The sequence below is a fragment of the Passer montanus genome, unplaced genomic scaffold (genome assembly GCF_014805655.1).
Source record: "Passer montanus isolate IOZ18808 unplaced genomic scaffold, ASM1480565v1 scaffold57, whole genome shotgun sequence".
NCBI classification, from domain to species: Eukaryota; Metazoa; Chordata; class Aves; order Passeriformes; family Passeridae; genus Passer; species Passer montanus.
Genome location: NW_024370705.1, coordinates 3,104,959 through 3,131,824, shown reverse-complemented (window position 1 = coordinate 3,131,824; position 26,866 = coordinate 3,104,959). Strand labels below are relative to the sequence as shown.

The following is a 26,866-nucleotide window of genomic DNA, read 5'->3' as shown; positions in this document are numbered from 1 at the left end:
CTCTCACACACAGGTCCCTCACACGCACGGATCCCGCGCACGGATCCCGCACACACGCGCACGGATCCCGCACTCGGGCATCTCTCCCTCGCACTCGCCCCTCACAGTTGCCCGCTCTTTCTGTGGGGCGGCGCGCGCTCTGCGCACGGCCCAGGGGGCGCCGCGCCGCCTCCCCTCGCCAAGATCGCCGAGATTGAGGCGGAGGTACCGCGCCGCCGCCTCCGCGGGGCTCGGGCCGGGGAGGGGGATGGGCGCTGGGCAGCGCCGTGGAGGGATGGCGGGGCCCTGTGCCCAGGCGCCGCGCAGGGCCCGGGCGCGGCGGAGCCTCCCGGTGTGAGCCCTCGGTCCTGTGCCCTTGCAGATGGCCCGGACGCAGAAGAACAAGGCCACCGCCCACCATCTGGGGCTGCTGAAGGCCCGTCTGGCCAAGCTGCGCCGGGAGCTCATCACGCCCAAGGGCGGCGGCGGCGGCGGCCCCGGGGAAGGTGCGTGGTGTGTGCGGGAGCCGGGAGGTGTGGCCGAGATCCAGCCAGCGGGGGGCTCTGGTCCCGCAAATCGTGTCAGGCTGTCTGCTAAACACTCACAGAATCACAGAAAGGTTTGGGTTGGAAGGGACCTTAAAGAGCATTTCGTTCTACTCCCCGTCATGGCGGGGACACCGTCCCCTAGATCAGGTAGCTCGGAGCCCTATTTAACGTGGCCTTGGACACTTGCAGGGATGGGGCAGCCGCAGCTTCTCTGGGCAACCTGTTCCCTCCTTGCTTTCTCTTGTCCTGCCTGGTACAGGGCCTCTAACCATGATTTGTGGCCCTTCCTAGGGCTGTGGGCTGGAGCACTTCCTGAAGTGTAGATGGAAGTGCTTTTGTATTATGTATTAGAGCCGTAACATCTACCATCTAACAAAAAGATGTCTTTGCAGAAATCTTAAGGTTTTTACACCAAGAAGCACCTTTGCAGCAGTCACCTGTTTTTACATATAAAGGTGTGAATTTCCTAAGCTGCAGTGCTTAAAGGGAATGCTCCACTTACACTGAAGTCAAACACAGTCCACTGTGAAGCTTTGCAGCCAGAATTTTGTTAGACAGGTACATGGTATGGAGTGTTACAAAGTGGTGCAAGGCAATAAAGATTGTGAACAATCTGTTTCTCACCCTCATCCTTCTTCTGGAAAAGCTTACTTAGCCTTTTACAGGCAATATTAAAAACAATAGTGTGTCTGCTGTCCAGAACAATAGAAGATAGAAAATGTCAGTCATCAGACAAATATTTCTACTCCTCGTTTGCAGGTTTTGATGTTGCAAAGACAGGAGATGCCCGCATTGGGTTTGTGGGTTTTCCATCAGTGGGGAAATCCACTCTTCTAAGTAATCTTGCTGGTGTGTACTCTGAAGTGGCAGCCTATGAATTCACTACTCTGACTACTGTGCCTGGAGTCATTAGGTACAAAGGAGCAAAGATCCAGGTGAGATCTTGTCTGTGAGGGTGGGATGGGCTGTTAGGGGTGAGTGGTCTGGCCTGACATCAGCAGGTTAGAAGTGATGTGTAAAAGTGCTTGAGAATACCTGGGAATGTTTCCATGAGGTATGGATTTTTCCCTGCTTTTTCCTTGGCTCTGGGAAGAAGTTCCTGTGGTAGTTCTAATTATTCCCTGTGAGATAATCTGTTCCACTGGACCAGTAGGGCACATGGGGTAACACAAGATACAACAATCAGATGGGAAACAGTCTTGTCATACTCTGTTCAGATTTGCAGTAGAGTCAGCTGGTTTAGAAGGGTAAAAGTAGGATTGACTTAATGAAGAACACTTTTCTCATGTGATACTTTCCTTCCTGTGAACAAACAGCTGCTTGATCTGCCAGGAATTATTGAAGGGGCCAAGGATGGCAAAGGCAGAGGACGGCAGGTGATTGCAGGTGAGTGTGTCCGAGCTGGGGACAGCAGCCAGTCCTGCTTCATTTCACAGTGCAGGAGATTGAGGGCTTCACTCCCTGTTCTGATGTCTGTAAAAAGCTGCATGGTTTGCTGGAAGCAGTAGCTGCTGTCATGTTGTTGTTTTCAGTTCTGGCTTCGTGCACTTGCTGGGTCTGTGCTCTGCACTGACACTTCAGTGAAAGCACATTGCCAGTTTTGGAGGCAGATGTGACCCCATCCTAAACAAGGCTGCTGTTTCCATTTCCTCACCCAGTTACTTGTCCTCAGTCTGGTGTCTGAATGGACACAGGAAGATTTTTTCCAGCCTCTGTCATTCTTACAGCATGTAAAGATCTATCACTGATGCTTGGCCAGCACAATAAACTTAGACTGGCATTTAAAAATAACCAGTATGCTGGCCTTCAGGGGCTTTGGAGTGTCACCAGTCCACCCCACATTGTGGTTGTTTTGTCTCAGGTTGTGTGAGCATGCTTTTTGAGAGGTGACTTTCTTTTTCTGGCTCTTAGTTGCTCGAACCTGTAATCTCATTCTGATTGTTCTGGACGTGCTGAAACCCCTTGGCCACAAGAAAATCATTGAGAATGAACTGGAGGGATTTGGAATTCGTCTGAATAGTAAGCCCCCCAATATTGGCTTTAAAAAAAAGGATAAAGGAGGCATTAACCTTACAGCCACAGTAAGTTGGAAGTTTTCTTTAACCAAAATTAAAAAACAAATTGCTTGAAGAAAGAGGCATTTGTAGTTGATGGTATGTGTGGGACCATGCTTGCTGTGAGTTCTTTAGGAGCTGAACTGCTGTACAGTGCTGCAGTCAGTTACTTTCCTTAGAGGAAAGTATCCTTTATCCACACCTCTCCTGGAGCCTGACTACTTCCTTGCCCTCAAAACAGAGCCTTGGTTGCTTTCCATACATAAAAGTTTGACATCCGAAGGAGAGTGTGCAAAAACTGCCTCTTACTTGATGGCTACAGTGTTCTTCCTGAGAGGATTCTTAGAGTTTCAGGCCTTGCAACCCATATACCTGACTCTTTAAAAGCATAGAAATAGCCAGAGATAGCAAAAGTTAGGACTCTGCGCTCTTAATACCTAAAGTGTAGTTATCTGGGCTCTGAACTAGAAGGGTTTGTGTTGCAGCTGGTCCCAAACTGAAAGGAAGCACTGCTTCTGAAATGTCTGATTGCAGCTCTCAGTGGGGCATTAATATAAATGAAGCTGTGAGGATTTAGGTGTGTTTTCCCCTCTCCTCAGACCAGCTATGGTGAAATCAGAGTTGTGTCCAATCACTTAAAATGCAGCTATTCTTTCTAGTAATGTACATGCAGTGGTTGCTGGGTGACAGCACTGTTAATTGTAGTGCTGGATTGGCTTTAGCTCTGCCACACCTCAGCACTGTGTCTGTCTGTGCTCAGTGTCCTCAGAGTGAGCTGGATACCGAGACAGTGAAGAGCATCCTGGCAGAGTACAAAATCCACAATGCTGATGTCACCCTGCGCAGCGACGCCACTGCCGATGACCTGATCGACGTTGTGGAGGGGAACAGGTACTGCTGGCTGCCTGGCTGTGCCACTCCTGCAGTCTGGGTTACACAGGAAAGAATTCTCCGCTGGGCTTGCTTCCCACACAAGCTGAGCCAGCACTGTGGCATCAGCATAGAGATAAGCCTTTTAAGAACATTTTTCTTTGCGTGATGCTGTCAGGTTGCTCTAACAATTTCTTTCTCTTTGCAGGGTTTACATCCCGTGCATTTATGTCCTCAATAAAATTGACCAAATTTCCATTGAAGAACTAGATATCATTTACAAAGTACCCCACTGTGTACCGATATCTGCTCATCATCGCTGGAACTTTGATGATCTGCTGGAGAAAATCTGGGACTACTTGAAACTAGTCCGGATGTGAGTCAAAATTGCTGCTTTCTGTGGAGTTAAGTGCATGTCTGAGACTGAAAAAGTCTCAGGAATGGATGAGGAATATTTTATAATGCTCTTCTACAAGTGGTGTTTGCTTTGTAACCCAGAAATTGTGCTCATCTTAGCTGTTGTGTGATAGCCACAAGTGCTGTTTTGAATTTGTAGGGGAATTAAAGGAGAATGTTGTGAAACCAAGACCAAAGCAATAGCCACAAGTGCTGTTTTGAATTTGTAGGGGAATTAAAGAACTTTGTGAAACCGAGACCAAAGCGCATCTTAAAAAAATTCCTGAAAACATGGAACTCTAGTCAGACTTTGTGGTAGCACTGTGATTCCAGATGTAATCAACTTCTCAGTCTGTCATGGATGCAGCTCTCTGGACAGAACTTAGTTCTTCATCTAGAATTTCAGATATTTTTACTACAAGTTATTTCAGGTTTACATCATAAGTCTTAGGCATTTTTAGGTGAACTTATGAATAAATTTACTAATACTCATAATACAGTAATTGTTGTCTTTTAAATTTATATCTATCTTATTGTAATAATATAGAATGTATTGTGAAAAGGCATTTCACAATTCCTTGTATCTGTGGTTTAAGTATTTGTGCTATAGACTTCATCAGGTGCCTTTTCTAATATATGTTGAGATTTTTACAGGAAAAAAAGAGGCAAGTTGAAACTATAACACTAAAGATGGTCTTTTCCAACAACTCTTGCCATTTGGCATTTTTAAAGCACCTTCAGAAAGCTCACAAGTGAGGAGCCTTTGCAGTTACAAGGGAGAACCAGAACCCTCTGCAGCCACTGGCTGCCCAGATGCATTTTCAGCTTAGGCCCACCAGACGTTTTGTGGTGTATCCATTGTCACCACTGGGGTGGTGGGACTTGGCCCACATGCTGAGGTGACTGTAAATCACTGATGAAATGTCATGATGGGTTTAAAAAAGAAAGTTTTGGTATTGACTGATGGTTGCATCTGTGTTACAGCTACACCAAACCTAAAGGGCAGCTCCCAGACTACACCTCTCCTGTGGTACTACCTTACTGCAAGACCACAGTGGAGGATTTCTGCATGAAGATCCACAAAAATCTCATAAAAGACTTTAAATAGTAAGTATTATTGTAAAAGAATATATGGAATAGAAAATAACTTGCCTTCAGATACATTATTTCATCCTCTTCTAAACTAGAAGGGAATACCAGGCCTTTTTTTAAAAATGTTAAATTGAATAAATCTACCTATGATAATCAGACTTAGTACTTCAGTTGCTGTATTTGATGTTCTCATGCTCTTTGCTACATGAATGTCCTCTGTGGAGACAAATTTATTTTGCTATTTAAGTAGCACTAGACTCAGCATTGCAAGCCATTGTCCCATGCACTTGGGTACTCAGGACAACTTCAGGCTTTGTTTTGATCTGTTTCTAGCCCTGGTTCACACCAACCACTCAGCCAGGTACTTGTAGGAGAATAAAAATAGCTCTGAAGCATTGCTTTCTGTATTAGCTGTGTGACAGAAATAGCTGCTGTTCTGCTTGCATATCATACTTCTAAGCCTTTTAAATTTGATTTTTCTTCTTTCAGTGCGCTGGTCTGGGGTTCGTCTGTTAAACACAACCCTCAAAAAGTTGGTAAAGACCATACTCTTGAAGATGAGGATGTTATTCAGATTGTGAAGAAATAAAGTTATTCTTACATGGTTTGTTGCTGTGTCTGAAATTTGTCATTAAGTGGAAGTGACAATCCCCCCTGCCCCCTCCCAGTTTTGATGTAGAAATGGCCTTTTATTATAGCACCTTGCTGCATGGTAAAAGTGATGTTTCTGGCCAACTTTCACTGCAGGGGCTTGTTCAGCAGAACTTGCAGATGAAAAACTGGTTAAATGACTTTCACAAGGGCAAAAGTCTTACAACAAGCTTTGATTGCAGGGATAAGGTTGTGCTGCATGTACGTGTCTTTCCAAATTAGAAAAAAGGTCACACATCAGGCATCATTTTGTTCTAAGAACAAAACATGAAAAGCAGAGGCTAGAGAATTATATCTTGTGAAACAATGCTAGAGGACAGAGTTCCAGCTGCCTTTATCTGAAAGTGTTCCTCTTGGAATACTTCAGGGCTATTAATATCCTGCAGTTGTGGAAAAGCTGGTCAGTTCTGCTCAGGAGCAGTTGCTTTTTTAGTTGTTTAGTGGAAGTGAGCTAGCTGCTTGTGTCTGTATCACTGAAGGCTTCTAAGTTTTCTTAAAAGAATTTCCTGCCTAGATAAAGAAGTAATGTGCCCAAGAGAAGCACATTGCTCTTAGAGTGGTTCTGTTACTTAATAGAGATAAATAAAGAAGCTTTTAACTCATCAAGAGTGCTTATCAAAGCCTCTAGCATTTGCTGTCCTCCAAAAAGGAAGTAGGGATGTTTAATTATAGGGGTGTTTATTTAGATGCATAAAAAACACTCCCCCTCATGTTGTTACACATTCAGGAAGACAGAGTGATTAGAGACACCCACTCAAGCACTAAATCCTTGGAACAGTGGCTGCTCTTCAGCCTGGTAAGGAAACATCCAAGCTTTGATTCTGCTCCAAGCATTTGCACCTGTACTGTTTCTGGATCCCTGCAGAAGTGAGTGAACTGCAGGGTGCTTGGTTATGAGCCTGGGTGGAAGGGGCAGAAGATGAGGCTGTGCTCAGGTTGGGTTTCACTGCTGTTTCCTCACATTCACACTTTGTTTAGAGCTGGTTAGTTTTACAGCTTCTAATACACTGAGCCTCATTCCTCACATTGAGCTGTGACATTTAAATGCAGCAATTCCATCCTGGGACATCAGTGAGGCCAGTCACTTATCAAAGAGTGATCCTCCCCACACTGGACTAATTGAAGTTTCCTGCATCTCAACTCAAGCCCTGGTTCCATCTTGTGCACAAGAACAGTGCTAAAAATTAATCAATATTCTGACATAATTTAGTACAAGAGCAATTGATACAGAGAGCTGGTAGAATCAACTTTATTTACAGAATGTTACTGGGAAAGTGTCAAGTTAAAAAAGTATGAAAACAATCTTACAAGGACAAGCTGGTGATTGCATGTTTTACAGGGATTGTTTTGGGAACAACCACTAGAAGAATGGGTGACCTCCAACAGCTTGCACGTTGGAGATTGCAGCTTGCTATTTCCATACAACACTGTCTCTGCTGGACTGAAACAAACCCACCACAGCACACTGGCAAGGGTTATAAAATACAGACAAGTGATTTTTTTTTTTTTTCCTGCTGCTGGTTTTGCTTTCAGTGAGACTTAAGAAAGAGCAAGTCTGTGAGAGTTCTGGTTTTACTTTCACCTCTTAAAAGAGCACAATGGCCTAAGCTAGGTAGGACATGACAGCAGTACTAGACTCAACACAAGTGAGGGAGTGAAGTGAGGAACCATGCACAAGGATGGAAGAGAACATTTAACTGTCCAGGGAAGTGAAACAGGCTTAAAAGGAACATAGTATTTTAAAACCAAATATACACAGTAAGATCACAAAACTACCCCATCCTCCCCCTTTCAAGCCACAGAACAAGACTCCAAAGGCAAGTTTCACAGTAACGGCATCACCAGATGCACACTAGATTGAGGACAGTTCTTGGGACTCCCTTCTGTGGACAGCATTGAAGGCAGTACAGAATATCCACAGCTATGACTGAGGAGTTGAAGGGTGAGGATTCCAAGGCTCCATTTTGATGACCTTTAGTAACTGGCTTGAAAGATTAAAACAAGGAAAATACTGCAGCTAAGTAAGGACCAGCACCAGCCCTCTTGAAAGAGCAACAACCAGTAGGTACCTACAGACTGAAGATCTGGCTTTGTCATGACTGCACCAGGTCCCATCCTCAAGGCTTTCGAAGACTAAACAATTCTCTCATTTGGTGGCAAGAGTCACAGGGAATCAGACCTTTGTTACATAGACAGCAAGATGTGGGCTTTTACTTTGACACTTTAGCTACACTGAGTGCACAGTACGTGACAGAAAAATGTGAGAGGGAGACCTAGAGGAGATGAGCAGCAAGAAAAGGCAAAGCAACTTCATCCTGTTCACTCACACTTAGGATATGCAACTTTAATCTTAAAGAAAGTCCCACACGTACAATGGAGAAAGGTCCAAACCATAGGCACAACTAAAGCTCAACTGTTATCAGCTACTCTTATGTACAGCTGTATAGATTCAAAAAGGCTATTCTAGGTGTGTATGTACAAAAGATTGTTTATACACAAGTCTGTACAGAAGGGTCTATACATGTAGTTTTCTGCAGAAGGAATCCATAGCTGCTACCTCTACACTAGAGAATATCAGCATTTCATTCACATATCTTACAAAAACAAACAAAAAAAAAATAGACACTTCCAGGATTAAACTGGCTTTGTCGTGCATCTAAATTTCTTCAGGCTTCACTATCCAAGCCATAATGGATCCTTTAGTCTTGATGCAGACATGAGACCAGGACAGGTGCCATGTGCTTTAGTCTCTCAAAAGGAAATTCTGCACAGGAGTGCTAAAAATAAAAGCCCCAAAAAACCAAACAGAGGTGAAGTCCTGACCATGGACATTCTCATCCAGTCTAAAGAATCTCAAGTGTTCCACCCAGTGGTCACTGTTCACTGCCGGAATTCCAGTTCATCGACACTGATGACTTTGGATGGCATGGATGGAAGAGGCTGCTGCAAGACATCTGAACCAAACCATTTGGCAAGGCCAATGGGAGAGCCACTTCTCTGGCTGGGGCGATGGTCGAGCTGTGTGTGCCCGTGAGATAATCCAGTCCGAGGCAGCACATTCTGAGGGGTTGTTTGTGCACCAGCAGGTGATCCCTGTGCTCCAGAGCCTGTGAAATGTAAAGCTGTTAGAGGTGCAGTAATGCCCAGCACAGATTTGCCCCCGAGCTATCACCTGATAAGGCATGTGAGCTGAATGTGGCTTTTATTCATTGTATGAGCCCCAGGAAGTCCAGGTAGCACGTGTTTATTTTCATTAGTACTCCCATAAATGGCCTGACACTGCCAGTTCCGGACACAGACGGGTTTGAAGGGAAGACCAGGATCAAATAGCATTTCCCTGGAGAAGGTGGGTGGCCCGTGGCCCAAGAAGGCTGAAAGCCTGCACACATGCTGCAAGAGTCAGATCTGTCAGTAGCAACACATGTTCTGAAACCAAACACTTCACTTGGACTTTGTTCTGGCATAACAGCTTGCATTAGCCCAAACCACCTGAGACCTACATAAGGTTAGTGATCATGAATAACTCAATTAAAGTAGCTTCCTGCTAGCACAGTGCCTTCAACACCCCAGAAAGCAGCCTTCCAGAACTCACACTCCTGCTGTCTGTTCTAGCCTACCTGATCGTTGTAGCTGCTGTTGCATCATGGCGAGCTGCAAAGGCGTCCCCGAGCGTGGATTTAAGATGTGATGGCTTGCTGTTGGCAGTGGATAAAAAGGCTGGCCAAGGATGGGAGCAGATATTCCCTGCAAGTGAGACAGGTCCACTCCAGGAGGAAGCATACCTGTTGAACATGAACAAGAAAACTTCTTACCTGGTAAGCATAAGGAACTTAATGCAAAACAAAACATATATATTTAGATGGGTTGGAATTTATTGTCTGATTTTCAAGTTAAGGTCTGATATAATAAAGACTACCAGTAATATCAGTTTGTGCTGCTCCTAACAGTCTCAAAAAGAACATGCATGCACAGGAAAAAAGTATGGCTTACCTGCTTGCAGCAGAGGAAGATGTTGCGGATGGACCCCCTGTGCCATCATTCTCTGGACCAATCCTGGGTGCAGTTGATGAGCAGGTCGTACAAGTGGTACATGGGGAACAAGGGGTACTTGATGAACAGGACGAAGAAAAGGGCCTCCTGGTACTGGGGAGGCCATTGTAGGAGTCTTCCTACCAGCTGATTTGGGCCTGTAGTCTTGCTCTTTGGTGCAACGATTTGCTTGGGTAAGAGGTGTGGAACATGCAGAGCGTTGCAGTGCAGGTAGTTTGGTACCTAAGGTGGGCAAAGTTCCTTGATCTGCATTCTCCACAGAACTAGACAGTAGGTTATCTGTAGCTAGAATTGAATACAGCTATTACAGTCCACAGCTAGAGATTGCACCTAATGAAATTAAAGCTTAATGATTGGATTTGATAGGTTCCAGAACTAGCTGAACTGTAGTCATATATATTTAATAATAAGCATCTTTTTTCTGGATGCTTATGGCCAAATTATTTCAAAAAGAGTAATGAGATATGTTCCACAGGAAACTTAAATTAGTTTAGAATCAACAGTAACTCCATTAACTTTTAATTCTTATTTTCCTTCTTAGGAATTTTGAACCAGCAGCACAGATGAGTCAGTGCCAAAGGTCACAGGAGGTACAAGAGATCCTCCCTAGACAAGGAGTATAAGTTGAAGTCTGGCCAAAGGTGGTTTTTCAGTTTAGCTGTGTCTGGGGGTTAACAGCAACCTTCTACATCTGACATCTGCTTAGCAAGATTTGGAACACTAAAGCACCTCCAGAAGCTACTCCCACAGACCACCCAGATGAGTTAGACAAAGCCTGAAATGCCCTGGCATCAAGCACTGCAGTGGGGGTATTTCAGCTGGACTGCTACCACAAACTGCAGGCTGCCTCTGCAGCTACCAGCACTGAAGCACAATGCAGGCCATTGGCCATGTCAGTCTCACTGGGTCAGGCAACTGCTGTTGAGCATTTCCTTTTAACAGCCTCTTACATCAGTTTGGGTGACAAAATGCTTCTCTGATCTGCTACACTTAAGAGCTTAATTGGTCTCAGCTTTGACTGTTCAGTTGTTTCAAGACAACTAAGTTTTCAATCATTGGTGTAGAGAGCTATGGCAGCATTACTGTCACTGTGCTTGTTCACAATGAAAAGTTGCAAACAGTTATTGTCCAGCCCTCTTAGTGTTGCTCAGAAATTGATAGGAAATAGAGATTAAGCCCCAGCACTACTGGAAGTGGATCCCCTCCATAGCTCTGGCCCCTCCTCATCTCCACAGATCAGGAATGTCTAAAGGTAGCCTGGGTGTATTGTGTGCTGAAACAATCTGAGTCTATTCCAAATCCCTTTTGTCTGTGGTATTTTAAAGCCATTACAATACCTTCATTTGGTCTCTGATTCTCATCTTTAACATCACTGATTTTCATTTTCCCAGAAACTGGATCCTCTTTGCTTTTCTCTTTGCTCTCGTACATCTTGCGAATGACCGAGGTAGGTGTGAAGGAAGGAGACAGCTGCAGAGAACACAGTAAGAAGCAGTGCTCATTATCCAGGCCACAACATCTCAGCTGTGGGAGGACACCAATTCTAGCACATCCTTTCCATTTAAAGCTCTTTTGAATAAGCAGCTGTGTGCCCATGATTTTACTTCACCTCATTTCACAGCTTTATTCTATACTTTCAGCATTTCTCTTTAGCTTTTTTGCAAGTCCAATATAAAAATCTGCAGCTGTTCTCAGTTAAACATACCTTAACAGGCTTGAAACAAAATAGCTGAGCTGTAGTGTAAGTTCCAGCTGTTTCCTCTTTGCTATTGGTTCACAAGAGCAACTCCATAGGAATTCCTATAGAGCTGTTTCATCTGCATTAACTCAGGGCTGATGTTCTGCAGAGAACTATTGCCTCATTTGGGTTTCCCCATTCAGAGTTCCACAGCACCTGTGGAAGTCACTCATTTGGAAAATAAACCTGCATTACTTGTTTCCTTTGGCAGGTGATTGTCTGTGTCTGTCCTGAGCTGCAAGTACTTGACTGATTAATTGGAAAATTTAGATCAAAACTGCATTCTACACAGTACTGAGGGCAGAGAGGCAACAGCCTGGCTTGAATATTTCACTCATTTTCAAAGTGACCCCAAAGCGCTCAGGCATTATTTCAACTCACAGACACTTAGGTCAAACACTTCATACCCAAAAACCAGTGTTCTCTCAAGCATCTCATGGCTTTCTGCACTTGTCTTCTTAAAATTTAAGCACCAAAATATGATGGCTTGGTTTTCCATAATCACCTTCATCTGGTTTCAGAACATGAGGTCAAGGTAACATTAATAGTATTTCTTTAGTTTTAGGTAAGACAGTGGTCAGAAAAGGCTCTTTTCCAAGGTGAACACAGTCAGTTAAGCATGAAGGAAAACTCATTCCTGTACCACATGGCCACAGACACAACATGAATGTGATTAACTCGATGGCCTCCCTTTCTCCCATCCATTCCCACTGCTGTAATCTGGTAACTGCAGGCACTTGGACAGCTCTCCCTACAACCACTGAGCCCCAGGTACTGACCATGCTGGTGATGGATGCTGCAGGGGCTGGAGAAGAAGCATTCCCTCTGTGTCCTGGTGCAGGGGATTTAGTCATTCGCTGCTGCCTGTGAAGGGACAGGGAGTCAGAAGAAGCTCTGCTCTTGGCACAGAATCAAAGGCAGCACTGCCAAGAACCAAGGCAATCCTGAGTGACTAGTGCTAATATCTAGTGAAAGACAATACTCACATTAAAAATCAGTTAACAGCATACCCCTTACATTTTGCTGTCAGACACTCACCTGTTTCTGTAGCCATCTCTGCTTTTGTCCATTTGTGGTTTACCAAAGCCATGCTGATAGAAATTTGCTGCATGTATGGCCAAGTCATGTGGGAGTGCCAGTCCCTCTAATGCAGCTTGCTGGATCTCCAGGGGACTCATCTGAGGTAAAGTTAGATAAAAACCACACAAGTCAAAGCTTGTATTTTGCTGGGTTTTTTTAAAGATATTGAAGATTGATTGCTATAGCTAATGTCTTCACCAACATCTGCCCACCAGCAGTCTCTGTTTTATTAACAGGCAATAAATGTTTCAAAAAATTTTGTACTTCAGGTACTAAGATGGGCCAAATTGCAATGAGGTTTTGAGACTGTACTAAATTAGACTTTGCACCCCCACATTCAGAGTAAACGTAAAGCACAAACATCTGGGTGCAACTGCTAAGTGTTTCCACAAGTTAGCTCTAGACCACAGAAGACAAAGACATGCAAATACATTAAACAAAAAGCATGTCATCTAACCTGTGCAGCAACTGGGCTCATGGGCTTCCTCACACCTGGAAATGGATCACCAAGCAATTGCTGAGAACCTTGTCCAAAACCTAAAGAAAATGTAACAGTCGTATTTAAAAGTACTAACAGTTTCTTTCAATACACAGAATACATATCCCAAAGTAAAACAATGCTACATTAATTAGGATTCCTTGTGAGGACTCTCAGCTCACCCTTTAAATCTACATAGAGCTACATCTCTTCCTTGTCACAGAGCTGGAGAGCTACAAAAGAGGCTCCTGGTAGTGTTTTGAAGTACAGATGACCAAGCAGACCTTGGAAGTTATTCTTACACAGTAGCTTAGCACATTATTCCTCACCAGAACTCACTGTGAGGTCTGGGTGATGAATTTAACATTAGAGATTAGTAAGTGAAAGGGCACTTAGCACTCAAAAGGCAGACACTGCCCTAGCTGCCCACCAAGTGCCAGGACGTTTTTACAGTTCTGTAAAGCAGTCTCAAAAAAACCTCAAGCAATAAAAGCCCACTTTGCAAGCAGCCTCACCAATGGGTGAAGATATTCTGTGGCGCAGGTAATCTGCAGAAGCAGCTCGTGCTGGGAACACAGGGGGGATGGGGGGAGAGGGGGCTCTCTGTGTCAGCAGGGAGGCTGCAGGCTCCAAACCACCCATCAGGCCACTTAGGACATTCGATGAAGCAGGTCTGGTAATGGGTGGACCAAGAAGTTCCTAAGAATAATTAAAGAAAGAGCATTCAAAGTATGACACATTTACAGAAACGAGCTCATTTTACTACACCCCAGACTGCCCTATTTATAGCAACCTGGAGACAAGGGGGACTTGTGCAACCAGATACACCAATCCTGGTTTGCCCAGAATCAGGCACTCAGCAAGCTTTTCATTTTCAAGCTGTAATTACAGCAAGTAACATGACAAGACAAATTTTTAGGTAAACTGATCTAGTCCCTGGCTCTTTTTTTATAGTATCTTGTCTGACTGGAGATCCCATAATTGTCTGAAATGCCTTATTTTCAAGTAATTTTTGTTTTCCCATTGAGGATATGTTTTTAAGTACTTCCCTCCCCCCAGTAAGAATACCTGCAGAATATTCTTTGACAGAGGCTGGCCTGACATCTCTGGAGGTGACATTAAGTGGCTTTCAAGGCTCTGCTAAGAAAATGAAAGCATTGTAAATTAGACATAGATACAACCAAGCTCACAAAGAGACTCTCTCATTTGTGTTAGTGACAGAAATAATTTCATCTGTTGTGTTAGAACAACAGTTTATGCAACAGCCAAATAAAATTTCAGCAAAGTTAAAGGCTGAGCTGGCTCACAGATTTCCCCTAAGAAAAATGCTTGCACTAGACTGCATACAGGTATTTCACTGTGCCTTATTCTAGTCTGGGTCAAATATATGAATTTATGTAATTGTGTAAACCAGAGATGGACTATTGAGCCATTGGTTAACTGAAAATATGTACAAACAAAAAAGTGTTTGCATGTTAAAGAAATTATTTAAGATATTCCTCTGTGCATCAAAATTGCACATTAATGTAAAGAGACACCCAGAAGCAAAAGTATTGATTTAAGTCTGAAATCAATCTGCAAATTCTTCACAGGGCAAATTCACATTCTTCACTATCTTTTAGTGAAGTGAGGGATGAGTATAAAAGTCCTTGGACATAGTTTGGCAGGAAAACCACATGATTTACACCTACGTGGTTGTTAGAAGTATCTTCTGGTGCCAGAAATATTTACTGACAGCTTCTGGGTCAAGCATACTGCTTAGGCAGTTAGCAGCAGGATGAAATTTCATCCTACAATCCCTTGCAGTCTAAACCTTGCTATCATCTGTTGTTCAATATTAATCTTCCAGCTAACAAGTATTCACTTCAGTTTCATCTTAGTACTGTTAAAAGTCAAGTGCAAAATAAGGGATTGTTCACTGACATACCCCTACTAACCACAGGTCACTAAAACCACGTGGGTTTCAGGGAAGGGCTGGCTGCTGCCCCCTGCACACACAGGTCACCAAGGCACTGCCTGCACTTACATTGCCTTTGGGCTGTGAAGGCAGAGTCCCGCTCGCCTTCATGCTGCTGACCAGCTTGTTAAACGCTGTCATGTCCCCATCCTTCTTCAGCTGTCTGGAGCCACTGACATTCAGGGCTTCTTCCATTTGCTCTGCCATAAAGGGAGTGGCAATTTTCCCCTCCTGATCCACTTTCAGACCTTTTAGCCCAGCTTCAACTTCCTCCACTGAAAGTACAACTCCTGAATGTGCTGAGAAATACAAGAGAAATACTGGTAAACCACAGCTCTGCTCTCAAGTGAGCTAACAATTCTTGTGCAGGTGTTGAACAGAAGTTGTTTGAAAACTAGGAACAGCCAAAAACTTATTTTTTGATACTGATACTAACTGTCAAACCATGACTGATCTGGGTTTAGGTTGACATTCTAATATATCCAAATTCAGAGAACAGACATGCACAACTACTGCCATGTAAGACCCCACAAGAACCTGTTAAGGCTTCAGCTACTAAATTCTCACTCTTTCATTTATCCTGCAAGAAATGTTGTTACTACATTTTTACAACTTTGTCTGCATTTAACAGAGAATATTCATGTGACAATTAAGTTTGGTTTTTTTTTTTTTCCAATTAGGAAAGTTTCATTTATCTTACACTCCAGGAAACCAGATGATTTTACAGCCACAGTGCAAGCCATGTCAAATTTCTGAAGCCATCAAAAGCAGACAGAATACATACCTGGAAAATCTAGATACTTTAGAGACTCAGTTACACACATGCTCAGTGTGTATAAAGTTTGAAGTAGATTTTTTGTTTAGAAATTAAAGCCTCTTATAGAAAGATTTCACTGGCATAACAAACACAGGGTACAGTGCTCTTAGCAGTATTTTTTTCTGTATATGCATATATATACACATATATAAACACCTACTGGTGCCTGACATCAAGGCTAAACATGCTTTATGGACCAGCTAACACACATCACAAGGTATGACACCTTAAAAGAAAAGGAAGAGGAGACAGAAGCATGCCATGGATTGCAGATATTGGACCAAAGAAATAAGATTTACTGGAAATTTGGGCAAGGAGGTGGAGAAAAGAAACAATGATGCAGACATGCAGCACAAAACATGAGTAAATATGATGTTGGTGGAGAGGAATTGATCTGAAAACTCCACAACACTTGAAGAGCTGTACAACAGTATTTTGTGGGAATGCAGAGCCCCACATCAGGTACTTTTGAGTAAATGGAAGCTTCCCCACAGATTTTTGTTCCTTCATCCTTGGTTTGTGAGGATCAAAGTTGAAAAAGTTTTTAGTAGGAAAGTCAGACTAAGCAGAACAGAAATAGAACTACAAGTCTTTTAAAAGTGAAATTAAGGAAGTTCTCCACATGTTAGCCAACACTCCCTACTCCCAGACTGGATGCTTAAGAATATTTGCAGTGCTTAGATGCTTTCCTTCCTAGCTGCTTCACACTAACCAGAGGGCCATCACTTTTTCTTCAGTCCAGTTTACATGGCAATACATGCTGCTTGCCAAAGAGAAACCAGTTTGGAATTAGACCTCAAGATTTCACAGAACACATGCATTTTGTACACTCCATGCATGCTATGGGCCCAGACATGCAAATCCCTATGCTGGAGGCACCACTGAAAATAAAATTGAAAAAAAAATCCCATTCTCAAGCCACTGTACAACTTCTTAGATACTGACACTTAATGGATCAATGTGATCCATTGCAGACACTGTCAAGGATGACTGACACTGCCAGTTTTTGGTAAAGCCAGAGTTTAAATGCCACAGTTTCAGAGCTGACACCAGTCACCAGTATGAACAAACTGCAAATGCCATACACAAAGTTGGAAACTCAGATCAAGACTTGCATCATCTTATAATTGTTTCTGGCCACTAAAGCAGTCTGATAAAGTGATGTCATCCTGTGATTAGGATGAAAAGAGTCAGTGATGATATTGATATAACTGAGAGCTGCTGAATACTGAGTTTTTAGTGCTGTAAGTAAATCTATAGCACTGCCTACTCCTGGATTTGGGCAGTTGAGGTTTCCAGAACACCAAGCCTCTTGCTGGGAGATACTGCATCACAAGAACTTGACAATAGCTGAAGAGGCACTTACTGCTCTCTCTAAGCTTTTCCTTGTTGGCTGAAAGACTTGAGAGAAGAGGTTTTAAGTCCACTTTGGCTTTCTGTAGCATTTCTAGGATGTCCACTTTGTTTTCAGAGTGGTCTTCCAATGGAATGGGAGCAAAGTAGTTTCCAGAGTTCTGGCCAGGGGAGAGAATGGCTTGCTCTAGACCTGAAACAGCAAAACCAGGAGCACTGCGACATCAGTTTACCAACCCAATGGCTCAAGATGAACACACACTGGCAACCAAATTCAGCATGTCACTGCAAAGTTATGCCTCACACCCCTTGCCCAAGATCAGCTGGAAAGTCATCAGGAAGCACTGAAAAGAACATTTACTAAAAAAGAACTTACAGCTGCTTTACTCTAAGAGCTTCCAAAAGAATGCCAACTGCTTAAACTGTGGGAGAATTCACTGTCCTAAAGCCTTATCTGCCATCTTCTTATTGAATGAGTAAGAAAGAATGTGGAAGGAGGATACCTGACCTGCACTGTGCTGCAGCCTTACCTGCTAGCCTCTCCAGTTCCTCATGAGGGGTTGATCTCAAGCTGCTTGACCGACTTCCAGAACGACTGGGATTAGAAAACCACCTGCTGAACCTGCTGGCAGACACTGAACCTTCCCCCAGCACATCCTCGATCATCTAACAGAGGGAATAAAGAAAAAATCTTAACATAAGCAAGATCAGCAACAGCTGAAGCTTTACTGTGCAAGCAAGATTCTTCTGCTACAGACAACTAGGTGCTGCTCCCAGAGTTTCAAAGCTTTGATGTCCTGCAGACAGCTAGCATAACCCAGCATACATCTCTAACTGACACCAAATATTTACTCTCAGTAAAACTGTAACTGAAAAAGCACAGTCAGAGCACCCAAAGACCATTAACTACACCATTTTAAAGTGGAAGTGTCAAAAGAACACCAAGTATTTAAAAAACAGTGCATTATAAAAATATAACTCAAACTAAAGCTTCTCCTATCCTGCAAGACAGTACCCAGTTAAAGCCAGGCTCAATAGGCAGAAATGCAGTTTCAGGTAGCATGTTTTCTTTTAGACAAAAGGAAGAGCAGCTTCTTCCTCTCAGAGAAATTGTTTTTTTTTTTCTGAAACAAGGAGCACTCAACACTATTTACAACAGAAAAAATAGTATTGCTCCACTTGGTTTTGATTGTTTGCCTCTAACATATTAGAAGAATTAAGACAAGAAATGTACAAACCTGTGATAACACTTGTCACAGACGTATCACCAGTACCAAGAAACTCAGTTTTATGACAAATTATAACATCTGCCCACCAGCTTCATTAGCAGGTTTTTTCACTTGGGAAATCCCTGCTTTTAAAAGGAATCACCACCTTGCACATATGCTGAAAATCAGATTATCAAGTCTAAAGAACTTTATAGCTTCCATAGGCAGAATGAACTCTCCTCCATGTAGCTCTCAAATCACTGCCACCATATAATGACTCTTTTCTAATGCAAGCAGCCTGTCCACATTAAAGATCAGGTCAGAAGTCCATTTGTTTTTAAACCTCAACATTTCTAAACCATGTCACATCTGTTTGTTTGCAGTCAGAACCCAATTTTTGACTTTCGACTGAATTGGTAGGCTGTGTTTATTCAACATAGGAGTAATAGTTCTAAAAAGTTAATTAACCTTTTAAAGGCTTAAGTAATAAAGATTCAAACCCTTTCAGACATAGATCCTTTCAGGCACCAGTGCCTGCCAGGAAGTCTGCACAGGAGATCTGCTCGCTGCCTTTCCCAGGCTTAGATAGAAAAGGCTGTCTTCAGCTAGACTAAATTTGTACAGTGAATCTTCTCTGAAGAGAATTTAATAATTTCAGAGAAGCTCCATTCAGAATGTCAATTTTGAGCCTTCTAAGTAACGACCAAAAGAAAAGAAAAATAGTCAGCTGTATGCCTCAAACACTTATTCTGGAGATGGAGCTAGTCCCAGGGATAACACCTTGGCACAAACATCCTAACACTCCAAAGCTAAATCTCTGCAAATTCATCTTAAACTTACACACTTCATAAAGGAACTGCCACAAAGCAAAAAGTTTTAGCTTTCACAGAATGCAGATGCAGCAAAAATGCTTCTCATGAATACACCCAGTCTTAAACCCCAGAAAACTCACTGAAGCCAGGCCAGGAACACTTTTATCCAAGTTAAAGAACTCATTGAAGTCAAACTCTCCTGGAGCTGGTTCTTGTAAAACAGCTTCTCTAGGAACTTCTTGATCTGCTGGAGTTTCATTGGCAAGGACAGCTTGCACTTCATCCTCTTCTGCCACTCCACCATTGCATTCTATGCCTTGAAAAGAAAACCAAGGGACTGCTGAATCACTGAACTTGACTTTTCCCTGTGGGAACAGTGCCTGACAGCCAAGGCACTTGCCCAGGGATTAGAAGCACAGGCCCAAAAAATCCAGCCCCCAACTGATACCTCATCAGTTACACTCCACTGGCTCCTGCAAGAGAAAACAGCACCCACTACAACTCCTAGCACACAGCTTCTAGTCTGGTACGACTATCTAGCTCAAAAAAATAAGAACTGCCATTGAACTATGCACAAACAACTGCATCCTGATCAGCCTGGGCTGTTATGCCACACCAAACACATACAGCTGTTGCAGCAAGTCAACAGCTGCTGCTGGTTTGCCATCAAGAATTCTTTGGCAGCTCCTGCCTTCTGGACATGGGTTCTTAATAGTCACCATATGACAAATACTGCTTCTCCTCCTTCATCAGGAGCAAAGCACTTCTCACTTCTCAGCAAGCTTGCACAGGGCACTGCAAAAAAGCTGTGACATGGCTACAAACTCCTGTGCTGGGAACTGCACTATAATCCAGTTATGTTGGCCACCTGCAAAATTTCTAGCACTAAAAATTCATCTCTTGCCATACTGCAACTTGGTTTTTTGTAATGATCCAATGACTACACACAAATTCAAATCTACTAATTCAGTTTAAAGCTATGTTACTGGAAGCTGTATGCCCAGTGTTCCTAATGTTAGTATTACCAGAAAAAAAAAAATTCAAGTACCTCAGATCATTAGCTTAATTTAAACAGAGCCTTCAGCACCCAGCAGGATATACAGATTAACAAGATTTTTAGAGTAACCTATCAAGTTCTGATATCATTCAGCATCCATACAATGTTTTTTCCCAGCCTCTCAATCCCACCTCTTTGGAAAAAAACAGTAATTTATCATCTAATTGATCTTTCAGATTACAGATACCCAATATAGGCTTTACATCTTGTGCTTCAGGATGACCAAAAGCTATGCAGGCTTAAGATAAAGGTTCTCATTTACACTTGTCTGGATCTGTAACAGTCATCTCCACACCCAGCAACCTGCCCCACTAGCAGAGCTTTTGAGAGATTTGCCCTCACCTTCTTTCAGGGAGGCTGTACGTCGCCTCGTACGTTTTCTCCCTTTGTGATCTTCCTCCAGAATTTTATCATCAAAGCCTGTCAGCTCAATGGTTTCAGACTGACTTGTAGGCCCAGCAGAGAACCACTCAGGTTCCTCTTCAGTGTAGGAATCATTCCTTCTTCGCTCCCCAAAGACACGTTTGCTGTCACCAAATTCCCTCTGAAGGTGGATATTAAAAACATTAGCCTTAATAAAATACTGCTTCCTAAGATTCTTCCCCGACTTCCACCTTTCACACCAGTTCTGGATATTTTCACATGTGTATACAACCTCCCCGTATGTTCTGTAAGCTTTTCAATTTAAAGCTTCACAGCTGAATTTCTGCTTAATTACACCGAAAGCTATTGATCTGAAAGTGCTTCCATAAACTCAGTTTTGTAGCCTGACAGTTAGCAGTTACTTTTCTTTAAAAAAGCACAAAAAAAAAGCACCTGAAGCATGGAAAGCTCCCATTTGCTGAGGTTAAAGACAATGCTTGCTGACAACTGCCAGGTCAAGAACTACAAATGAACTATTAGACTTTTGAACCTCTTGCTAGCAAAAGTCAGCCACGGGCAGGGTTTGTCTGATAAACAGCATTACATACATCCCTGTGAGCTCGCTGAAGGAATGTAACCAAGTTCTGAAACACCAAGTGCTCACCCTTCACACCCTAAGAATAAAGGGTCTGCTTGCACAGAACACTCAGCTGCTGCATGCAGGTGCTTTTAGTGCCCAGGTGTCCAACCCCCCCGAGTTAACACAGCCAGGAAAAAAGGAACAAACCCTGAAGCGTTTATCTTTGTAGTCCCTGTCCCGATCGCGGTCTCGCGCGTCCCTGGAGTCTCCGCCCCGATGGTCCTTGTCGAAGTTCCTGGCGGAGATGATCCTGCCGCTGCCGATCCTGCGGCCGCCGATCACGCGCACGCCGTCGCCGTCCTTCTCCAGGGGGCTCCCCGCCCGACGGGAGCTCACGGATGCAGTCACATGGCAGCCACCCCCAAAGCTTCGCCTCTGGGGACTCAGGACCACGTCCAAGTCGTCTTCTTTCACTCGCTCTCTTGGATCTGCAAGTCAGAGATCACACAAAAACGCCGCATTTAATGTATTTTTAGTAAAGACAAGTCAGTTGTCTGTATAGCAGCACTCTGTTCCGTAGCCTTGCTGCTATCCCAGGGCTTTTAAAGGAAAATGCTCATTTATTTATTTCTGTGAAGCTGATCTAGCTGAGACCACAGGAAGTGCAAACAAAAAGTTTACAGCTGGGTATTGAGGAACTACTGTGGTCTCCTAGAAGTACATGCTCTCCCCCTATAGACCTTCTAAGTGCTCAGCCTCAAGTTGCAAGGAAATTGTCTCAGCACTTGCATTTTACACATGTATTCACTATTACATGGTAAGAACAGGAGGATATAACTGACTGTTGCACAGGTTTGTTCTTAGGTAATAGTCACCAGAAACCCACTAAAGTCTAGCTGGAACTACCAAGATTTCTTTGACACTTATCCTGTGCAGTCAGTTTTCAGGGACTTTGTTTGGCCTCCTTTGTGTTACCCCAACAGAAAGGTTTTGCCAACAGCCAGGTTCAGCTTTGAGCAGTGTGCTGTAGAACACACTCACCTACTATCCTACGCATAAGAGAAGTCCGATCCGAATCCAAATCTTTTTTAAAGCTTTCCACTGGTGAAGTTCTTCCTGAAGTTGGATATAAAGATGCATGCCACTTCTCTGGATCCCAGACACCATCACTAGGAAAACAAAATTGCAGGATTGTTTGCTACCTTGTAGTCTAATAAATACTTCATAATGCTGCTGTGAGAAACCTAGAATTCACTGGTTAGAGACCAGTACAAGTGAATTATCCTTCACACCCAACTTCTAGATCTGCCTTACTATGGTTTACTACTTCACACATAGTATTTGGACCTCTTCTGTAACAGCAAGGAAGTATAATACCCAGTATCAAATTTTAAAAGACTAGTTATTGGTGAAGCTTGCCTGGTACACTGTTCAAGCAGATCATATGGTGCTGCTCTAAAGCATTTGGGTAATTTTACCTCAATCTCAAGCTTTCACAAAAAATTCATCTGAATAGTAAAGAAACTGCTGCTTAATAAACTTACAAACACCAGCCAAAAACACTCACCTTCATTTTTCAGTGAGGTACAGTGACAACATGGGAGAGTAACCCACTAAGCAAGGCAGCTTGTTACAGCCTGACCCAGTCTGTGCTACACACCTGTCTATGTTCTTGGTACTTTTTCCTGCAAGTCTGTAAGACTTGTGTTGTGGGAACTTATGAGATCCAGCAGAAAATAATCTCTGTTCAAAGAACAAAATCCTTGGCCAGAGCACTGAGCCTTTCCTAGCAGATTAGTACTTCTGAAAACTGGACTCTGTAGCAGTCTGAACTTTGTGGCATGTATACATCCCATCAACATAAGAGCACTTCTTAGCTAACAGTTTTTTGCAATTTAAACTTTTACTTTGAAAGAAATGTATGTAGGCTTTGTATAACCAAGAAAATACCTGTCATATTTTTCAGAAAGACAAGAAGGTCTTTTTTTAGAGTAGGGACGCTCTTTAATATCCAGCAGTTCCTCCTAGAAAAAAAATAAATTAAAAATCAAGACATGAGTTTTGATTCACACCCAGACAATATTTAAGTGACTCAAACCATCTATTCCAGACTGTCTGTTCAATTTAGTGTTTTAATTTGACAGCCCAGGTTTCCCAATATGTTGTTTCCTATCCTGTGAAATACAGCACTGAAAGTTTATATTTCAGTTGTTCTACCAGTGGCCACTGACCAAACACTTATTCAAAGCACTAAGCCTTACTAGGCCAGGTTCAGTTTCTTGTGAACACTCCAAGGCTGCTCACACCATAAATGTTTATGTATTCACTTCCCTGGACAGTTCAGCTTAAAAGCAACGCAGGCATCGTGGACACCAGAGCTGGTGAGTTCTCAAGAAGGAATCAAAATTGCTGTGGTTAATGCTCTATAAGGTTCAGCAGTTAAAAAAAGCATTAGCACAATTCCAGTTACTGGTGTATTCACTTCCCTGGACAGTTCAGCTTAAAAGCAACGCAGGCATCGTGGACACCAGAGCTGGTGAGTTCTCAAGAAGAAATCAAAATTGCTGTGGTTAATGCTATATAAGGTTCAGCAGTTAAAAAAAAGCATTAGCAAAATTCCAGTTACTGGGGTAGATCTGGGAATTCTAGACAAGGTTCCTATTTCTGACCATCACCAACTCCAAGATATTAAGATATGTATTATAGCATTACCCATTCCACCCGACACCAAATCAATGCTGAATGGTAACTTGGTTTTCCCACTTTCTACCAGCTTTGAACAGCCCTCAGCTTACCACTGTACACCCTGAGCAGTCAGTCACTCAAGTGGCAATCAGTGCACTCTCACTGCAGTTTGCTACATTCAGAAAGCATTATTAATGGTGTGACCATCAGTGCTTTAAATCAACATTAACTCTGCTGCAGTTAAGATGCACATTTCTAGTTACACTTACTCATTCTCCCAAGATCCCCTTCCTTCAACCTGCCTCACTCCCAACTGTACTGAATTGGTTCAGAACTGTGCAGGGATCAGTGGGCAGCTGGAAGGATAAAGAAATCCTAACAGCACACACCATACATCAGCCAAACTGAAAGATCTCTTTACCCTTTCCCCCCAAAACACAATATCCTTCAGAACTTTTACATAATTTTCCCCACGTGATTAAAACCAGTTCATTAACTATGTGAGTTTGACACTTGCTCTAGATGGCAATTTGGTAGCTGGACAAAACCTTAACATCCCCCAGACCCCAGGCATCACCCTGTATTAGAGCTCAGCAAAAAGAGTGCCATTAAAGGGAGCCTGGCCTCCCTGCCCACAGCTTCCCAAAATAAACCTCAATCTGTGAGGAACATCAGTGCTGTAATACTATCAGAGCCTGATGCAGATACTGCAAGTATTAACAGCCCTGTCCATCACCAGATTGGGAATGGGTTGTTTTGCTGGCCACGAGAGGGAGTCCACAGGCTCTCATTCACATCCTATCACAATTCTTCCACTCAAGTGAGGAAAATTTGAATTGTTTCTTGCCTTTCAATCATTAGCTGTGCACCCTTGGGGGGAACAGCTTCCCAAGAACTAGAGAAGACACAGCTTAAACTGTAGAGCACTCCTCTAACAGAGGAGATAAATGCTGGCACTTCCACCTGTAGGGTTTTATGTTTAATTCACACACATTCTAAGCAGGCTGAGGGGAAAATTGTGCTTAGCTGTTATCATACAGTTTTAAGCAGACAGCTTAGAACTACTCAGAGAATGAGCCAGATTTTTTCCTTGTGGTAGTAAGTGAATATAAACCATTAAAGGAAATCACTCCCCTTTCCAAATCAGCAGCACATACCCCAAAACTCCCTCAATCCCTAATTAACAGGAAACTGGAACACATGAAAATGCCCTACAATGTTGATTACCTCACCACCTTAAAATACTTGAGCTGTAACATGTAGAGAAACCATATGATGCAAAGGATTTTAACACAGACTGATTTCTGGTACTTCTTGATTTAGGCTCCTTGGAAACCAACTGATAAACAGGACTAGGCACCTTCTGGCACTAGTTCTGCAACTTTATCCTGGTCAGAAACCATAGGTACTGCATTAACAAAACTGAAGCTACAAAGGCACTGCTTTCAGTCAACAGCCACCACCAACATGGGCTGAACACTGCCCTAAAAAGCAGAGCAGAAACTGAAGCTGAATTCAGTTACCACACAGGAGGACTTAGGTAAAACTGAAAGAGAATAGAAACCACTTTTTCAGCAGGGGAGCTTCACAAACAGCTCCTCTCTTTCACTTAGCAGTTAGCTGACCAGCTAGGTCTGAGTGACAGTATACTTCACACCCTCAAAAGTTAAAGGCACATCTTTCTAAGAAGTTAGAGAGATTTAGAAAGCTGTACTATTCCCAAGAAGTTTTGCCAATTCTGAAGTACGTGGTTTATTGTTGATGTCTACTTAAAATAAGCTAGAGCTCTACTATCTCAACAGAACATAGCCACAATGATAACTTCTTTTTCCTTTAAAAAACAACCTACTAAAAAGCCAACAGCTCCAAATTCCTCAAGACAGATAACACAGTCAGCAACAATAAACTATCTCGCCCTGTTCCACACTTCAGGCCGTTTGCTGCAAAGTATCTTAACAGCTTTTCACAAAGCAATGACCACCGGTTCCCACAGCTCCCAGCCATGGGAAAATCAACCACCATTACAGACACTTCCCAAAGGCATTTTTCAGCAGTGGTACCAAAACCCCAAACAAAATTTGAACCCCAAACCCTACAGCATATCAAGCTCACTTAGTACTGGAACAATCTTTTTTATTTGCAAGTTATTTGGCCCTTCTTCCTCCCCTCATACACATATTTAGGCATCACAGTTAACCAAAAGCACCTGTTTGAACACTAAGCATTGATTAGAGTCACCACTGTTTAAGCTTCCAGCAATCAAATATGAGCAATTCTAAGGTTACAAAAAGCACCCACTAAACATATGAGAGGTCCTGATAAGATCTAGTGTGCTACACCTTCCTAGGAAATGGCATCTATTGCAAGAAAATATTTTTGGTCAACTTCTCAAAGGAACACTGCTGAAAACAGAACTATGAAGTGCTTGAGAAAGCTGGTAGAACAACATACTTCAGCCTCTACCATAATCTCTCAGCACATGCTGTGGGATGTTCAGATATTAAAATAAGGTGGTGGGAATCAAAAGCATATCGAGGACAAGATTGCACAACTGCATCACATTGAACAAGCTGCTCGTTGGACACCACTTTGTAAATCCTAATCCAGGCAAAGGCTTTTCAGCTTTCACCTCACTGTTTCCCTCTCACAGGAGCCTCCACCTCCCACTCTGCTCCTGTGGCCGGGACTTCCACGCACAACTCAGAGACGAAAGCAGATGAGCTGACCTTTGTGTAACGATGTGGGTACTTAGTTGTAATTCTGTTCAGCTCCAGGAAAGCATCGCCATTTTCAGTTTCTGTTGCACCTCCTCTTTTATCCATGGTTACTTCAAAGTCTTTGACCGCGGAGCTAATTAAAAAACAAAACCACCCCGTCAGACTTCAGGACGTACCTTTCTAGAGGGTGCATTTTCCTTCCAGCCCGACTCAGTTTAGCGCTTGGGCACAGCAAAGCGGAGCGGCGCTCCGCAGCACCGCCTGTCCCCTCCCAACGCGGCCCCTTCCCCCGGCCCGGCCGGGCGCTCCGAGCGGCTCGGGCAGCGCGGCCGGCCGCACCCCGCGCTGCAGCGGCTCCAGCACCGGGGATCGCTCTGCGGG

The 26,866-nt window shown here is 43.2% G+C and overlaps 2 protein-coding genes across 7 annotated transcripts; one reads left to right on the top strand and one right to left on the bottom strand.

Annotated features, from left to right (window-relative positions):
• The first annotated feature begins 126 nt into the window (after positions 1-126).
• On the top strand, positions 127-5,546 carry DRG1 (developmentally regulated GTP binding protein 1). The gene is made up of 9 exons (XM_039726121.1): positions 127-204; positions 362-485; positions 1,287-1,462; positions 1,844-1,913; positions 2,439-2,608; positions 3,342-3,472; positions 3,660-3,827; positions 4,832-4,954; positions 5,429-5,546. The coding sequence occupies exons 2-9, from the start codon at positions 362-364 to the stop codon at positions 5,526-5,528; spliced, it is 1,062 nt and encodes a 353-aa protein (XP_039582055.1). The 5' UTR covers positions 127-204; the 3' UTR covers positions 5,529-5,546.
• Positions 5,547-6,815: 1,269 nt separating this feature from the next.
• On the bottom strand, positions 6,816-26,717 carry EIF4ENIF1 (eukaryotic translation initiation factor 4E nuclear import factor 1). 6 transcript variants are annotated; one of them, XM_039725981.1, is made up of 18 exons: positions 26,662-26,717; positions 23,034-23,107; positions 22,125-22,252; positions 21,291-21,571; positions 20,483-20,684; positions 19,224-19,399; positions 17,594-17,729; positions 17,077-17,256; positions 14,963-15,192; positions 14,005-14,076; positions 13,452-13,635; positions 12,916-12,995; positions 12,417-12,556; positions 12,158-12,242; positions 10,978-11,110; positions 9,581-9,925; positions 9,208-9,372; positions 6,816-8,697 (listed from the first exon to the last, which is right to left on the bottom strand). In XM_039725981.1, the coding sequence occupies exons 3-18, from the start codon at positions 22,138-22,140 to the stop codon at positions 8,471-8,473; spliced, it is 2,652 nt and encodes an 883-aa protein (XP_039581915.1). In that variant the 5' UTR covers positions 22,141-22,252; positions 23,034-23,107; positions 26,662-26,717; the 3' UTR covers positions 6,816-8,470. The 6 variants fall into 6 exon arrangements, with proteins under 6 accessions (XP_039581915.1, XP_039581910.1, XP_039581912.1 ...); XM_039725976.1 differs by lacking the exon at positions 26,662-26,717 and adding an exon at positions 26,495-26,644; XM_039725978.1 differs by lacking the exon at positions 26,662-26,717 and adding an exon at positions 26,495-26,644 and having other exon boundaries at positions 9,581-9,862.
• Positions 26,718-26,866: the final 149 nt, after the last annotated feature.

What these genes read in the sequence shown, in the direction of transcription:
- EIF4ENIF1 (XM_039725976.1), bottom strand. Translation starts at nt 26,590, where the DNA reads ATGGATAAAAGAGGAGGTGCAACAGAAACTGAAAATGGCGATGCTTTC. An exon ending in TCTTATGCGTAGGATAGTAG is followed by an intron (nt 21,572 to 22,124) that starts GTGAGTGTGTTC and finishes TCTGACTTGCAG; the next exon opens with ATCCAAGAGAGCGAGTGAAA. An exon ending in TCTTCCTCTGCTGCAAGCAG is followed by an intron (nt 9,373 to 9,580) that starts GTAAGCCATACT and finishes CATGTTCAACAG; the next exon opens with GTATGCTTCCTCCTGGAGTG.
- DRG1 (XM_039726121.1), top strand. Translation starts at nt 362, where the DNA reads ATGGCCCGGACGCAGAAGAACAAGGCCACCGCCCACCATCTGGGGCTG. An exon ending in GACGTTGTGGAGGGGAACAG is followed by an intron (nt 3,473 to 3,659) that starts GTACTGCTGGCT and finishes TTCTCTTTGCAG; the next exon opens with GGTTTACATCCCGTGCATTT. An exon ending in TACTTGAAACTAGTCCGGAT is followed by an intron (nt 3,828 to 4,831) that starts GTGAGTCAAAAT and finishes TCTGTGTTACAG; the next exon opens with CTACACCAAACCTAAAGGGC.